General features: G+C 44.6%; 1 protein-coding gene across 1 annotated transcript in view; it reads left to right on the forward strand.

Annotated features, from left to right (window-relative positions):
• GEMIN2 (gem nuclear organelle associated protein 2) overlaps positions 1-17,647 on the forward strand; it is a 215,314-nt gene that overhangs the window by 92,103 nt on the left and 105,564 nt on the right. The window contains exon 7 of the mRNA XM_085626925.1: positions 3,531-3,599. Within this exon, the coding sequence (XP_085483051.1) occupies positions 3,531-3,599 (69 nt within the window). The remainder of the gene's footprint in view (positions 1-3,530; positions 3,600-17,647) is intronic.

A 17,647-nucleotide genomic window follows, 5' to 3' on the forward strand; every position in this document is an offset into this window, starting at 1 on the left:
CACCTATACCGATGCAATCTGGCATACACCTCAATACGTATCCATTTAACCGCAATAGCAGCCTATCTCCAAAACAGGCAGCACCTCTCTTTATTCAGAGTGCCTGCCATCAAAACCTTCTTGGAAGGACTTAAACGAGTGATTCCCCCAAGGCACCCCCCAGCACCGGTGTGGAACCTCAACTTGGTCCTCACCAGACTAATGGGTCCGCCCTTTGAACCTCTCCATTCATGTGAGATTCAATTCCTCACCTGGAAAGTGGCTTTCCTGGTTGCCATCACTTCCTTAAGGAGAGTTAGTGAACTCCAGGCACTAACCATTCAGGAGCCATTCATACAGGTTCACGCAAACCGGGTCGTACTACGTACCAACCCCAAATTCATGCCTAAAGTAATATCGCAGTTCCACATGAACCAAACCATTGAACTGCCTGTTTTCTTTCAAAACCCACAAAATGTCGCTGAGAGAATGCTCCACACACTAGATGTAAAGAGGGCCCTCATGTACTATATTGACAGAACTAAAAACTTTAGGAAGACAAAACAACTCTTCGTTGCCTTCTCTCCACAACACAAGGGCAACGCCATTTCCAAAGCAGGTATAGCCAGATGGATCGTTAAATGTATCCAAATTTGTTATCAAAAAGCTAAACGCTCATTAACAATTCCCCCACGAGCCCACTCAACACGAAAGTTAGGGGCGTCCATGGCTTTCCTGGGAAACATTCCTTTACAGGAAATATGTAGAGCGGCCACATGGTCCACTATACATACATTTACCAAACACTACTGTGTAGATGTACACTCCAAACAGCAGGCAGCTGTAGGACAGGCTGTTCTCAAAACTCTTTTTCAGACTGCTGCAGCTGGCACTGGTAGCCGCCGCTAATAGGAGGTACTGCTATGTATTCTATGCACAGATATGAATTCAGCAGCCCACATGCCTCGAACTGAATATGCTACTTACCAGTATGCATCTGTTCTTGGCATGTAGGGCTGCTGACATTCATATCGCCCACCCTCCTCCCCGGCGCCTGTAGCGGCTGCAGCACTCAGAATTACTGTATAGCATGGTCATCACTTACTGTATCTACTCCATCACTGCCACAATGGCGAAAAACAATCTAAGGATGGAGAGGATGCCCATGCGCACTGTAGTCCAGGGGAGGAGCCACCTATCTCGTGATACTTCGAAGACTCTTCCAGGACAACAATGTGCAATCATCCGGACCCAACACTAGGCGGCGATCTATGCACAGATATGAATGTCAGCAGCCCTACATGCCAAGAACAGATGCATACTGGTAAGTAGCATATTCATTCTTTGCCCTAGCTAGAGGTTTCCAACTCATGTCCGTGTCAAATAATTTGCCCAGATAAGGGAAAGCTTAAACTTTGCCAAAGCATGATTACTCATGCTGCATGATTTGGATCTTGTCGAATAGGGACCCACCACCATGATAAAAGATTTAGTAAAGTTAACGGACAGATCTAACTTGCCCATAAATGTTTCAAAGAAACCCAGGAGGCTTTGCAAACCCTTGGCTGTCCTAGCCATCAGTACTGCGTCATCCGCGTATAAAAGTACCTAGGAGTGATTAGTAACCGAAGCATTGGCAGTCTGCCTTAACAGCTACTAGGGGCTATTCAAGCCCATTTATATAAAGGGAAAATAGAAGTGGCAAGATTGTACCCTTAGCGAAAACCCTCTAATTGTTTTAAAAGTATTAGGGCATATGGAGTATTTCGAGGTTCTAACTGATGGAAACTTAATTGCATGGAGATCCCATAAAAAAATAAACGCGTTAGGGTTCAGCCCTACTCCCAGAAAGATACTCCACAGTTTTATCTATTTAACACTGTCAAAGGCCATTGTATGGTCCTTAAAGGCAAAATGGATTGATTCAGTGTAGGCAATAGTATCTTTATTAATAACCAGGTAAAGATTCAAACATTGTTCAATGGTAGATTTGCCTGTCCTAAAATCTTATTGAGCATCTGAAATAATATTCTCTTCCACCCAACAAGAAGGTCTGTCCAATAACGCATATCCCAGGTTCTTTATGACAAAATTGATACGCGATATAGGCATATGGCACTGCAGGTTGTCTTTATCATCCTTTTCGAAAATGGGCACTATGACTGCCGTAGAAGTAAGTTGAAGCGAGGCTTGCTCCCATCACGGTCACAAAACACGTGCTAAATGTGCGACCGGCCTGGCTGTACACCATAAAACAATAACTGGTACGAACAAAAACAACATTTAAAAAGCATCCTTCTTCTGGAAACTGTGTATTTGTGTGCTTTTGTAATTACTTACGGTATGCAAGCATTTCCAGTAAGATTGTATAGAATTGGTTCATACTTTATCCAACGATTACTTGGGGAAAGAAAATGTGCCTTGTTAGATTTAGTCAGTACAAATACTCAGGTGTGTTAATGTTCATCCATAAGTTTGGAAATGCGTTTACAGATTTAAATAGTAGGGAAAGTGTAGTCTTAAAGATACTTTCTGAAAATCCTGCCTTTCTCCCCCAATTTACAAACATTTTTTTTTCTAGTTTCATGTGCACTTCCCAACACTCTTCTGGGCATACAGTGGGTTAGAGCATTCTAGTACATGTGGGGCAACTCTCACCTCTGTTCCCAGAGACCCCATCTGTTTTTACTTTTATCCGAGTAAATGCTTCCTTCAGTGTGGGGCATCAGGCCAAAAGTGTTGGTAGAGGAGCGTTCCTTGGCCCCATTCTGCAGCCTAACTAGGCTTCCTCTCCATGGAGAGATTTCGGTCATGGTTCACAAAGCTCATGATCTAAACTGTTGAACCTGCTTTAAGGTTCTCCATAACACCTCATTTATCTCCCCTGGACTCCAACACACACAGTAACACCCTCACAATGACTCTTTCTACTCTCACTTCAGGCTGAAGTGGGTAAATGTATTACCAAAATAATAGATTTCAATGATAAATGATTTGGGCATTTCAATGGTCTAGATATGTTTGTAGAGAAGGATGTGTTTAACTCTGAGGCACTCACCTGAATCCGCATATCTCGGCTAACCAGTGAGGAGTATAAAATGTTTTGTCCTGTTACAAGACTTTGAAGGCATCCAGTGTAGTTCTGAAGTAGTATTATGATGACCATGAGCAAACATCAATTATGGAAACTATATTAATGGGTTTAGGGTGACCCCTTTATTCCAGATCATTACAGATATTGTCTATAGTCCTAATCTTTTCACCAGGTTTTCATATTTCATGTGTGATAATCTAAATAATTCAATGAAAACAAAACAAGACTACAATTCCCAGAATGCATTAGGCTGTCACACAGAAGCCCAGGACTGGAATGGTGCCTAAGTACCTGGAGGGGGGGGTGATCGCTCTAAATGGTGTTGGGGCATCCCAGACCTAGAAGTGCTCAGCTTTCCATATCCACGTGTTAATGCTTTATTTGATCATTGGAAAGTCTAACAATTGGTCTTTATTCCATGCCATGCTTACGTTTTTTGTTTCTTTCTCATTTAAAGGCCACGGTAACAAGTGTGTTAGAGTATCTGATGACCTGGTTTGGAGACAGGAATTTTACCCCGGAGTTGGTAAGCTTGTAATCGTGTACCCTTCTTTTAATATTATTATTATTATTATTCTCATGGTTGAAACATTTGAAAGGGAAATTGTGCCTGCACCTTCTGAACCACTGAGTTATCGACTTGGACTATGTTTTAGTGTGCATGTGTGATGGCACCATCCTGCACTGAAGTTTGTACTGAAACAAGAACGTTTTAAACAAATGACTGAAGGATCGTTACCTTATTGTCGGCTGACAGCCTTTTACATTGCTTGGCCCTCCATTGTTTGGATATTGCTGTGCATTAGCAGTGTTACTGCTCCACGCATATTGCGATCTCACACAACTACTGTGCCTAAAGCTACTGTGTTTGATGGAGTGATGTGTTCTGATGATAACGAGCAAAACAAATGTCAAATAGGGTCCTACTTATACATAGAAACAAAATAAAATGGTGCATGCACTCAATCAGTAAAGACATGCCTCTGCAAAAGAATGGAAACCAGCCTCCCAGCTCTTTGCTCCTGAGTCTTTCTATTCGATCAATTCCTGCATGCTCCAGTTCTGTCAACTACAGGTCAGTAAAGGTGGGGCTGGATGGAGGGCCACGCCTCTGTGTAGCCAGGTGACCGCTGCTCCGTCAACCCGCCCACCGGAGTGGTGGAATCGGCATTTCTGCTGTCCGTGTTTCTGCTGCGTTTCTGCTGTTTGCGCTGTTGCTCCTAATGAGGAGGAAGAGAGGAGGAGAAGTCGTAAAAATCCCGCCGCCTTACCTGCTGCCTGTGCCTGTGCCGAGGTTGCCGAGGGTCGGAAGGAGCAATGAATGGAACGGTGCGGTGCAGAGGGGTCCGGTGAGCGAGCCGGCATGCTGATGACTGAATTATGAGACTGACTCGGAGATGCTGTAGACATCGAGCCTCTCAGGTGTTTCAGCTTCCGCATTTTCGCCGCGGATATTGTGGAGGCGAAGAGGAATCCAGTATCCAGTATCCAGTATCCGGTGTCTCGGTAAGCGGGTGAACAAGCCGGGGAGGCACCGTGCTCACTCTTTCCTGCGAATCATGCAAGGGGAAGGACACTGTGCAAGTTTATCCCCGTCTTGACTTTCCCCACCCCGTATTACCTGTAAAAAGCCCCCCCTCGACGCTATGCCATACTGAAGTAACGTAGGTGTACTGGGGGTGAGACCGTTCCAGATTTAATTCAAATTGATGTGAACACCTGCTTTGAGGGTTTCCAGAAGGTGGGGTGGACGGAAATTTCACTGCCTTTGTTGGCGCTGTGGTCTGGGAGGATAGCGGCGATTGGTGTTCAGAGAAGGAGGAAAGAACGTAACGGCCCGGCATGGAGGAGTCCAGCGCCTAGAGAAGGAGGAGGAGAAGGAGGGAAAAAGGAATAAAGGGGGAAGAGCAGCAGAGGAATCTTTTTTCTTCTTTTTCTGAAAGGGAGAGGAAAAGGTTAAAGAAGAACTGTGGACTGAGAAGTTCTGAGGTAATTAACCATAAAGATAAAAGAGGGGAGCTTAAGATATGGGCAAACCACTGAAACAAGGAGGCACGGCCATAAAACTCGACACAGCAGCACGGTCTAAAACCAAAACTCGGCGAGCCTTGGCTAAAGAAAGTACACGACTAGCCACCAAGGGAATCCGAAAAATTAATATCAACACTCAAGGGCTTGACAGCACTTTGGAAAGCTCTGAAGAAGAACAATCCCCTGTCATACCCCAGGAAACCGAGGTGACAGGGATCGATGCAGATAATGTGGTTCCAGATAGCCCAAGGGCTAGCTCGAGTGGGGCCAAACAGTTTCCACTGTTTTTCAAAAAAATTATCCCTCCATCGCCCTTGATAGTCAATCCTAGATCTATCTAAAACTGGGCCAGTTGAACCAGTACCTCTCCCAGCTGCCGTAGGTTCCCCGAACGCAGAAAAAACTCGAATCAATAAGGATACTGTCCATCGAGTTATCCCAGAAGGCACAAAGGATGAAGATCATAGCCAGGCTAGCTATCAAAATCATGAATCTAATATCCTACCGGCAGTAGCTGATCTTCTAGAGCAGGAGTCAGTATTACAGAATGCAACCCTGCCTAACTCCCCGCAAGAAGCTATAACCGGGGGGACAACCATTACCACAGCGAAAGGCAGAGCTATCCCGATCAGACGGATCAGTCTATCGATACAACTAGTACCCATCAATTGGATGTCAGGGACATGCTAAATTTAATATTAGACGAAGTTCGCGAAATTAAAAGAACCCAGAAACTGGAAATTGCGGCTTTACATGCACGTCTGGGAAAGATCGAGGAGGTAATGTCTGGATTCCCTGTCAAACTCCAGGAGGCTGAGGCTCGGATCTCAGTGCAGGAGGACCAAGTCAGTACGGTCTTGTGTGAGGTGAAGGAAGCGACAAAAAAGAGGAAACACTTGGAAAATAGACTGGAGGAAATTGAGGGCCATTCACGAAGATCAAACCTAAGAATAGTGGGGGTTCCGGAAGGCATTGAAAATGCACAGACGCTACAATGGGTCAATACATTCATTAAGCAGACTGTGCTTCCTGAATTTGAAGGGGACCTCACAATCACCAGGGCTCATCGGGTCCCTGCACATCCTTTTCCGAACTCTACTATGCCGCGAACAATCCTGCTAAATTTTGCTGATTATCGAATCAAGGAGAAAATTTTGATGAAAGCTATTCAGCAGAGACAGTTTTCTATCAACGCAACCTCAAAATGTCGTATATTTGCAGACATGACTGCTTTAGCAGCACGAAGAAGGAAGGAATTTGTAAAACTCCTCCAGTTATTTAAATCTCATGGAGCCCAAGCCTCAATAGCTCAGCAATCCAAACTTAGAGTGCTAGTAAAGGGCAAATTCTTTATTTTTTCAGATCTGGAGGAGGCGCAGGCGTTATTGAAGGAGATCTCGCAGGGTTAATAATTTGAAGAAGTACATTTCGCTATAAAGGAAAGAAGGGTAGAGGTTGAAATAGGCAGGGGGTGTCAAGAAGAGGGGGTTAAAAGAGCGGCATGATGGCTCTGCTTAATTCTGTTTTCTTTGTTTGTTCTCCTTTTTTTCTTTTTCTTCTTTTTTTTTTTTTTTTTTTTTTTTTTTTTTTTGGTTTTGATGTTCTGGTGGGGGGGTCACAGGGGTAGAAGGGTCACCCGGGTGTAATACCATGACACCCATGAACAAAGGAGGGAAGGGTGAAATGTGGTTGGGGTATCCACATTCTAAGGGGAGGAAGGGAGGGGAGAAATCAGAGCAAAAAAGAAAAGGAGCAGGAGCCAGGAGTAAACGACATAGGAATTATATGATTAGAAATTTAAGTTTATCTGTAACAAGAAATCTAAATGAATTTTAGCAATTGCAAAATCTTATCAGTCAACGCCAATGGAATGTTAAATAAGCAAAAATACGGCGCTCTCATAAAATGGTTAATTTCATTTGACCCCCAAATAGTATATTTTCAAGAGACTCACCTAAAATCAAATTCTCAAACTTTTTTTACCCAGATTTTTCTCCCACGCTTTCTTCGCATCAGCTGGTTTGGCTCAGAGGGGAGTTGCAATTTATCATTCTAGAAAAATACCCTGGGAAATTCTACAAGTTCAGAGAGACACACAGGGGAGATGGATATGGGTAATGGTTAAATTACAGGGACATTTTTTCAATCTTGTTAATTACTACGGTCCTGTTACTGACGAGACTGAAAGTCTGATTAAAATCCATGAGTCTTTGAGGGGAATCCCAGGACAGAACATACTAGGAGGTGATTTTAATTTTATACAAAACTTGAGGAAAGATACATCAAATAAAAATAAAAAACAATTAAAACCAAATACTTTTAAGAGTGGTGGAGGCCCTCAAAAAAGAATATCAACTGGTAGATCCTTGGTGAATTAGGAATCCGGAAGACACAAAATTCACTTGTTATTCATACCGCTTTGCCACTGCATCGCGAATCGATTTTTATCTTGTATCAAGATCTCTTCCAATTTTAAAAATCGATAGCGGGTGCAATCCTTTTTCTGACCACGCCAGAATCGAACTTACGATTGTAATAGATGGTGGGAAAGGGGAGCGGCCGAGGTGGCAGCTCGACCGTACTCTCCTCCAAAACTAGGACTGGGTAAAGGATTTCAGGGAATGGATTTTGGATTTTTTTAACTTAAATTCCAACACCGCTGATGTGTTTTCGGTCTGGGGTGGGTTTAAAGCTGCTGCCCGCGGTCAGATTATTGCCTTTACGGCAGCCCAGGCCAAAGCAAGATCCCTCAAAATAGCTCAACTTCAGGCTACAGTCGAGAAAGAACATATTCTTCGGGATCGGAAATGTCCCAACAAATTCGAACAGGCAAAAACCATCTTGCGGGATTTTTTCATTTTAGAAGAGATCTGTAGTTCCAAAATGTACCAGCAAAAGGTCTATGAAGAAAATCAGTTAATAGGTAAATTGCTAGCAAATGCAACAAGGAAAAAACAGGAGTCAGCATTCATTTTAATGATACAAGACCCTCAGACCGGGGGAGATGAAGTCGACAGGGAAAGGATCTCACAGATCTTTGTTAAACACTACCATAGTATTTACTCAACGGAATATTCAACAGGCGACGATATGATTTTTAATTATTTTTCCAAAGTCGCAATTCCTAAACTTTCTGAGAGTCGGGTTTCCCAACTAGAATCAGAGATCGAAACAGCAGAAATATCCACCTCTGTAAAAGAAACCGCCGGGGGAAAAGCATGTGGGCCAGATGGATTTCCCATCGAATTTTATAAACTATTCTTAAAAGAATTGCTGACCCCTCTGAAACAACTATTTAGTAACATTAAAGAGGGAGGTCGCATACCGGCAACTTTTAAGGAGGTGACAATTGTGTCATTCGTGAAGAAAGACAAAAATCCAGAAAATATTAATTCCTACCGGCCCATAAGTCTTTTAAATTCGGACTATAAAATTTTAATGAAAATATGGGCCAAACGTTTTACATTTGCGGCTCAAGAGGTGATTAGTAGTGACCAGACCGGATTTATAGCCGGTAGATCCATGGCAGCCAACACCGAATTCTTAATTCAAGCTTCAGACTATTTTAATACCAACTTGACTCAGGCATGTATCGTCATGGTCGACGTGGAAAAAGCTTTCGACTTAGTCAATTGGAGCACCCTGATTTTTACCCTAAGACAATTTGGATTTCCAGCCCAGATTGTTAATATGTTACGTAACATTTATGAAGACGCCTCGGCCCAGATTTTTTTCAACATGAAAACAGCCGGCTCGATAAAAATTAATAGAGGGACCAGGCAGGGATGCCCTCTTTCACCGTTGCTATTTATCTTTTTCATTGAACCCTTAGCAATTAAGATTAGAAATAATACGGCTATTCGATCTCCGGTTTTCCGAATCCCCAAAATCAAATTATTTGCCGACGACATTATTTTATATCTGAGGCCCGATAAAGAAAATATTGACAGTGTGCTAACAGGATTTAGAGAATTTGAACTAATTGGTGGTTATAAAATAAATTCCAATAAAACGGAAATACTAGCTTTAAATACTGATCTTAATTATCTTCCATCGGACTTAAGAACACAAGCAGCCAATAAAGATCCGATTAGGTATTTAGGAATTTATATTAACTCTTATTACCACCAGCTCTATGAATTAAATTACATCCGGATGAAAGATAAAATCAAGAAGCTTTTTGACCAGTGGCTTTTATTACCACTCTCAATTGTGGGTAGGGTATCTCTTATCAAAATGTCAATACTTCAGTTGCTTATATTTTTATTTAGCAATATCCCTATAAAAATCAAGTTCTCCTTTTTTAAAGAAATAGAGACAATGTTCAGAAGTTTCGTATGGGGGAAAAAAATTTCTAGGGTCAAATTGCCAATAGTACAATTATCTACCTCACAGGGCGGTCTAGCCCTACCAGTTGTGAAAACATATTATGAGGCCGCCTTTTTAGATATAGTGGCGGGACTGATGGGATCGACATCCAAGCGAGATAGCTTCTTTTTGGATAAAATGCTACAGGAAAATAGCTCCAACTTACAAGTGTTCCTAAAAACTTCCAAATATCCCAAAAAAACCCGATATAAGACCTTAAGGGAATATTATTTTAGACTTCAGTGTTTTTAAAAAAAAATAGACTCCTCCGGCATGCAATTCTTGAGTCTGAGGGAATGTTTAGATCTCTGGCTCCAATTGAATAAAAATCATTTAATTAAATGGGAAAAGTGTGGGCTAAAAGAATTAAGACACTTTTTCATCCTCAATCGAATGATTTTGTGGCAAGAGGGGATGTCTAGAGCTAACAGCCCGAATAGACCTATTTTTTCCGAATATATACAGATTGTATATTTTATAAGGAAAATACATGGCATTATTAATTCTCCATCCGAACTAGCGGTAGCCCTATACGGGGCCAAAATAATGGGTATAGGGAATTGGTATAGGCTGCTACTTCAACAGAATCAAACGCCACTAGTTGAAAGCCACCTAAGAAAAATAGACCACATGACACAATGCAGTCTTCAATGTAAGGACTGGGAGACGATCTGTCGTTTAGGCAATAAAGCATTAAGAGCGGCTAACTTTAAAAGGATGGCCTTTCTATCACGTTGGTTAGCCTATTTGACACCGGAGGCCTTGGGGAAAAGATACCCGGAAGTCGAAAATAAGTGTTTTAGATGTCTTGCTAATGGTCAGGGTGGCTGGCACCATATTTTCTTCTCTTGCCCGAAATTAGAAGTATTTTGGAATGCAATTTTTGTGGATCTTGGAAGGGCAATCGGGATAAGTATTCAGCCAGAGGCCGAATTGGCTTTGTTCGGCATCGTTAAAAATAGAACGATAACTAGTAGGGCTGAGGAGACCTTTATATTTATTTCTTGCATGGTTGCCCGTTCCTAAATTCTACAGAATTGGAAGTCCACCGATGCTCCCTCTCACTTGAAATGGTGGATGAAAATGAGAAGAACCTGTAATTTTGAAAGAGCATATGCTAGCCGGGTGGTGCCATTAAGAAATTTGAGAAAAACTGGAAGTATTTTAGTGATCTGGAAAAAGATAAAGGAAACTGAATAATGTCTGGGTCATGTTGGTAATAATTGTAGCAGTTTCTACAATCAAATGTTTTTCTTTGCGATTTTTGCACTTCCTCAATCGAATCTATTAATATTTCTGTGTTCTTTTTTTTGGTTTTTTTTAGGGGCAAAGCTTAGGAAATTGAATTTTATTTTGTTATAAAGTATAGCAGTCCCTGTAGATTGCTGCACTAGCTCCTCTTTAACAATCTATACTTGAAAAGCACTAGCACTTTCCTTTATGCAATTGCTGCTACAATGATAGATATCACGTCTTTTCCTATAGCACTTTACTGCTGTTGTATGGTATAGTGAGTTCCCTCCCAAACATGGTCGAGATTTTTGATCATTATTTTTTAGTAATACAAGGGAAGGAATGAAGGAACTTGCTTGGGAAGGCTATCCTATATATTATAAATGGACGCACTCGCACTTTTTTGTCTCCAAATGACTATACTTGAGAAGCACTAGCACTTTTCTATATACAATTGCTGCTCACGAATTACGGATTTTATATCTCTCCCTATAGCACTTTATTGTTTGCTGTTTAGTATATTATGTCACTTCCTTAATATGGATGAGATCTCTGATTATTACTTTTAGTAACATAAAGGAAGGAACTTAGTTGGGAAGGCTATATAACACTTTTTAGAGGTTTCAATTATTGTATTTTTGTATTTATCACATCTTGTCATCATAAATTGTATTCTGTATATGGATGCTATGACGTTGCTCTGCTCTGCTCAATAAAAAAAAAATATTTAAAAAAAAAACTACAGAGGGGGAGGAGCCAAGATGGCGGACGGACAGGACGTCTGAGCTCCCGGCTCCGCAGCCCGTCTGCTGTTTACATGACATCCTGATCTTTAATCCTGCCTACGGCGCGAGCAAATGTAACCACGAATGCGCTGATACTTCCCGCATTCCTCCGATGTTCCCGCCGGCTTTTTTGGTCGAGGATTCATAGAGTTTGCCGACTTTGGACTTTGCCCACGCATTCTGGCCCGACCACCACCGCCGGACACCGCTTATCACGTACGGTGAGACGACCTGGGGCTGGACCGGCGCCGGGGGAAATGTGACCGGACGTGGAGTGGGCGGCCTGGCGGAGCCTTCTTCGCGACGGAGAGAATTCCTGTACGATTGGGTCCGGGCTGGCGAATCTTCCTTTGTCCTCCTACCAGCGGTCAGAGCGGTGACCGTTTGAGAGCGCCCACCACCCGCATTGCAACACAGCCGAGGGCTCTCCCATCGTGTGAGCCCCGTATAGCGAGCAGCAACTCCTCTTGCCCTCACTATTGTTCCTCCGTCCTATGGAGTCGCCCTCACCCCTCCGAGGTGGGCTGGCGGCGGAAATGGTGTCGGCGCCGGTCTGCTTCGCCGGAGAGGCGGAGGCCGCCATGTCCCTGACGCAGGCTTCACTGCCTGCTGTCGAGCTGGAGGGTGTCCCGGTGGCGCCTTTACATACAGTCGGCATGCTGCAGCAGGGAGCAGACCTGACCTATGGTGATATCCTTCTAGCCCTGGGGGACTTGCGGGCGACATGGTGCCAACGCACTCGAGAACTGGAGTGGAAGATCGATGCTGCTATGCCATCCAGGGAACTACTGCAGTTGTCTGACCCCCCAATGCCTCTCATTCCCTTTGAGGCGGATACAAATTGGCGACAGGGGGGTACTATGGATCGTCCTCTCCCTGGTTACAGTGTCGAGGGTTTGTCTAATGATCAAGTTGCAGATACAAAGCTCCCTTCCACTTTACAAGCTGAGACTCTGCCTCTGCGGGTGTTGCCGTGTCTGCCTCAACATCGCCGGAGTGTGTGCCGTTCGGTGGGGAAAACTGTGTTTGTCACTATCGATGTGGTGATGGTCTATGACTGGGAACTCTCGCTTCTTCTCCCTCTGCGTCTTCTTTGCCGTGAGCGGCCATCTTGCTCCTTTGTTCTGCCTGAGGTACACTCCCAGCGGCGGCCATGTTTGGTGGGGTCTCCGCGTTCAGGCCAGGGTTGATGTTGCCTCCCTTGATGATCCTGCTTGACCGCCTGGCATGACCCGGACTAGAATATTTGCTTATGTATCGGTTGTGCCGCATGTGTGTAAATTGCTACTGTTTACCGCGGGGGTGGATCTGTGGGGCCGCTCAGGATCGGGCCGGGGCTGGGCGATTTTCTTTAGTTTGCTGTACGTATTGGCGGGCGGGGACTAGGATGAGGCTGCTAATTATCTGCTTTGCTCGCACATTTGAAATGGAGTCTCCCCACCTGCCGCTTTGCTTGCTTCTTCAGTTGTGCTGATGATTTTCAGGGTGGGGGATGCTTAATGGGCTGTGGTGACCGGGAGTATGTAACATTTCCTCCTCCTGCCTTCTCTGGGAGTCGGAGACTGGGAGGTTATTTCCCACTCTCCGGACTCTCTTTCCTACTTGGGGTTCATTTGGGGCGACAGGCATGCCTATTGGGGGGGGGTGGGCCATGGCCTTCCGCTGGTATGCAGGGTGGGGGGATGGGATGTGTTCTATGTCTTCTTCGTCTCTATGGCCCTCTCTCTCTTTCTTTCTCCCTTCCTCTTTGGTTTCCTTTTCTTTTATGTTTCTTTGTTTCTTCGGGGTCGGGGTTCAGTGTTAGTAAGGAGCTTATTGTGTTTTATCATTCTGTGGTATAGTGTATGCTCTTCGTCCCTGGATGGTGGCCACCTGTCTCCTTACCAATGCCTTCCTATATAACGCTTCCTTCTGGGTGCTCCGTGAACGGTGATGTCTCTCCTGGTCAGTGATTAGCTTCGACTCTGTTCGAAGTACACTACGTTGTACTCGACAAAACCATAAAATTAAACCTTTTCTTATCCTGACATTATTGTTCTATGTTCTCCAATGTCATAGCGGCCGGCCCCGAGGGGGTTGTAGGCAGACGCTGTGTATTGTGCATCTATCGAAATAAAGGTTTTTAAAAAAAAAAAAAAAAAAAACTACAGGTCAGTAATCACTTGTATTTGGTTCAAGTCCTACATGATGTCACTTTCCTTGTGATAACACCACGTTTGCAGCATGTGATGTTGTAGCGAACATGCTTAACCCCTTCGCTGCTAGGCCTCCCCGTCCCCCCCCCCCCCCCCCCCCTGTGCTAAACCTTTTTTTGGCTATTTGGGGGAGTTCGCGCTTAGGCCCCTGTAACCTTTTGACCACATAAGGTATCCACGCCAAATTTGAGTTCTTTTCTTCCAACATCCTGGGGATTCTAAAGGTACCCAGGGTGTGTGGATTCCCCTGGATAGGACCCAGAAATTAGCCAAAATACAGCTAAACTTTGGGGTTTTTTGTGGAAAAATGGGGAAAAAAGTGCTGCAAATGAAAGCGTCTGGGGTTTTCCCTACAAATGGTATCAAAAAAGGGTTTGTGGGGCTGAAATCACAATTTTTCCCAGCTTTTTGGGAATGACAGACTTTTGTCAGAAAACCAAAATTGTTTATACAGTTTTGTCATTTTTCTGGGACATCCTATTGTTGCTATTTTTTGTGCTTTCAACCTCCTTCCAGTTAATGGTAGACATGGGTATGAAATCAATAATGGATCCTGGAAAGCTATACAATTTTGAAAAGTAGACAAGATTCTGAATTCAGCAAGGGGTCATTTGTGTAGATCCTTCAAGGTTTCTTTATAGAAAGAAACAGTTAAATATAGGAAAAATTTAAAATTAGTTGAAAAAAACAGCCTTTTGTGTCATCATTTTCACCTGTAACTTCTTCTAATTATGACAGCTCTTTGAAAGCAATATACCGTTACATCTGCTAGACCTTACTGGTTGTGGGGATATATAGGACTTGTAGGTTCACCAAGAACCCGACAAACCCAGAGCCAAAAACTGAGCAGCGACTTGCAATGGTTTTTTATTATGTACCGGCTTATATAGCAAATATTCTGGGAAATTGTATACATGGAAAAATTGGTATGAAAGACACCTATATATTTCTGAAATGGGAACAAAATATAGAGGTTAGAAACGGTAGATATTTGCACATTTCCGAAATTGGTAATACTCCTACTAGCATGAGAATTATCGATCGTTTACTTTTTTTGCACATTGTCTTTTATTTTGAAGGCAGAAATGCATTGAAAGTCAATAGGTAATAGTTGCTTTACAAATCTGAATTACCCTAAGTCTCCAAATAAAGATGGTACCTCACTTGCGTGGGTAGGCCTAGTGCCTGCGACAGGAAACAGCGCAAAACCCAACGTGGACACACCACAGTTTCACAGTGAAAAATGACCCTTTTTTGGCAAAGTGTCTAGCTGTAGTTTTTGAACCCTAGCTCTACGGCACCTAGGGAAACCCAGCAAACGTATACATTTTTTAAAACTAGACACCCGGGGGGATTCCAGGGAGGTATGGCTTACATGGATCCCCCAACGTTTCCTTACCCAGAATCCCCTGCAAACCTCAAATTTAGCTGAGAAAAATCACTTTTTCCGCACATTTTTATGTGGGATTAAGGCATCACAGCGCTGACACCATTTTTTTTACCACCCAGCGTTCCCCCGGGTCTCCCGATAAAAATGGTGCCTCACTCTTGGGCGCACAAACACATCAGGTTGTCTCCCCTTGACAGTCGGCATGACTTACCAGCCTGTATAAGTTTGTCTTACTGTATGTAAAGCATGATGCCGTACAATGTATTCCTGTACTAAAATTCAAACTCAATAAAAACAGATTTGCAAAAAAAAAAAAAAAAAAAATGGTGCCTCACTCCTTTGGGAGGGCCAAGTACCCGCGTATTGAGGCAACATCACAAAACGACCTGGTTTTGCAAGGGAGGGGTCACCCGGGTTTTTGGCCCCGTACTCAGCGGCCATCTAGGGAAACCTACCAAACCCACACATTTCTGAAAACTAGACACCCGGGGGATTCCAGGGAGGTATGACTTGCGTGGATCCCTCAACGTTTCCTTACCCAGAATCCCCTGCAAACCTCAAATTTAGCTGAAAAAATCACGTTTTCCGCACATTTATGTGGGAAAGTTGTGGCATCACCAGGCTGACACAAATTTACTACCAACCAGCGTTCCCTGGGTCTCCTGATTAAAAATGGTGCCTCACTCGTGTGGGAGGCCCAAGTACCTGCGACAGGCAAGGGCCCAAAACATTTTGTGATAGGCAATTTTGATGTTGCCTCAATACGTTTTGGGCCCTTGCCTGTCGCGGGTACTTGGGCCTCCCACACGAGTGAGGCACCATTTTTATCGGGAGACCTGGGGGAACGCTTGGTGGTGGTAAATTTGTGTGAGCCCGGTGATGCCACAACTTTCCCACACAAAGATGTGTGGAAAAAGTGTTTTTTTTTTTTTTTCTTTTTCAGCTAAATTTGAGGTGTGCAGGGGATTCTGGATAAGAAAAGGTTGGGGGATCCGCGCAAGCCATACCTCCCTGGAATCCCCCGGGTGTCTAGTTTTCAGAAATGTGTGGGTTTAGTAGGTTTCCCTAGATGGCCGCTGAGCCCGGGGCCAAAAACTCATGGAACCCCCCCTTGAAAACCAGGTTGGTTTGTGATAGGTAATTTTGATGTACCCTCACTAGGTCTTGGGCCCTTGCCTGTCGCGGGTACTTGACCCACACGAGTGAGGTACCATTTTTATCGGGAGACCTGGGTGAATGCTGTGTAGAAGGAAATTTGTGGGTCCATTGTGAGGAAAATGTGTTTAATGTTTACAAAGTTTGAGGTTTTCAAGGAATTCTGGGTAGCTGTAAAAACTGTACAGGTTTGGTAGGTTTCCCTACGTGCCAGCTGCACTAGGGCCCAAAATCCACAGGTAGGCACATTGCTAAAAAAAAGTCAGAGCCTAGTGGGCTTTCTGCCACCCTGGTAGGGAATCGGGGAGGGGGGTTCGCCCCGATATGCCCCCAAGGGGGGCAGAAAGACTGTGGCTATTTTTTGTGGGGGGGGGCATTGGTATGACCATTTTGGGCAGCCCCCGCGCATAAAAAAAGCCTGCGTATTCGCTGGCGCCTAGTGGGCTTTGTGCTCCCCCCAGGGGGTAGATCAGGGGCCACTGCCCCATCTTCCCTCCCGGGGGGCAGAAAGTCTGGAATTTCTCTGGGGGTGGGGTGGGGGTATTGCCATGCCCATGTTGGGCAGAAAGGCTGTAATGGTGGCAGGGGCATTGGCGTGCTCGTTTTGGGCAGCCCCCACCCTAAAAACAAATGCGCAAAAAAAAATCCCTGGCGTCAAGTGGGCTTTCTGCCCCCCAGGGGGGCATAAAGGCTGTAATGGTGGCGGGGGCACTGGCGTGCCCGTTTTGGGCAGCCCCCACCCTAAAAAAATGCACCCAAAAAATCTCTGGTGTTCAGTGGGCTTTCTGCCCCCGGGGGGGGGGGCAGAAAGACTGAATTGTGCCCATTACTTTATGGGGGAGCGAAGGCCCTTGCCCAAGGTGTCTAGTGAGTGGATCCCTGCTTGAGGATCGCCCTCCTGGGGCGATCCCCAAGCAGGGATCCACTGGGGAGGGGTACCATTGGAAAGGGGAGATTCTCTCCTTTCCAATGATACCTTTCCCATCTTTCCACGTGCTCAGGGGGCTGCGATAGCCCCCTGAGCACGTAGGAAGTGAAACTAAAAGGCTCATTTCAGTTTCGGTTTCTGTGAAATGAAGTCAGCGCGACGTGCGTGCTGATCGTCAATTCACAGAAACAGCGGGGGGTGCCTCGGGAGCTGGGGAAGCCCTTCCCCAGCTCCCGAGGTCACAGTGGAGAAATGGAAATCCCTCTGCTGTCTGCAGCAGAGGGATTTCGTGCCCCTGCTCTCATGACGGAATGGTTCCGTCATGAGCACAGGGGCACCGATGCTCATGACGGAACCATTCCGTCATGAGCATCGAAGGGGTTAACACTGTCTTGCCAACTATTGTTGGGTGCAAGATGTTGCAAGCTTTTTCTCTGATGTAGAGGTTTCACTTTGGAGGGGACTCTTGATCACTTCCCAATACTCTCA

This window comes from Triturus cristatus, chromosome 9 (assembly GCF_964204655.1).
Source record: "Triturus cristatus chromosome 9, aTriCri1.1, whole genome shotgun sequence".
Lineage (NCBI taxonomy): Eukaryota > Metazoa > Chordata > Amphibia > Caudata > Salamandridae > Triturus > Triturus cristatus.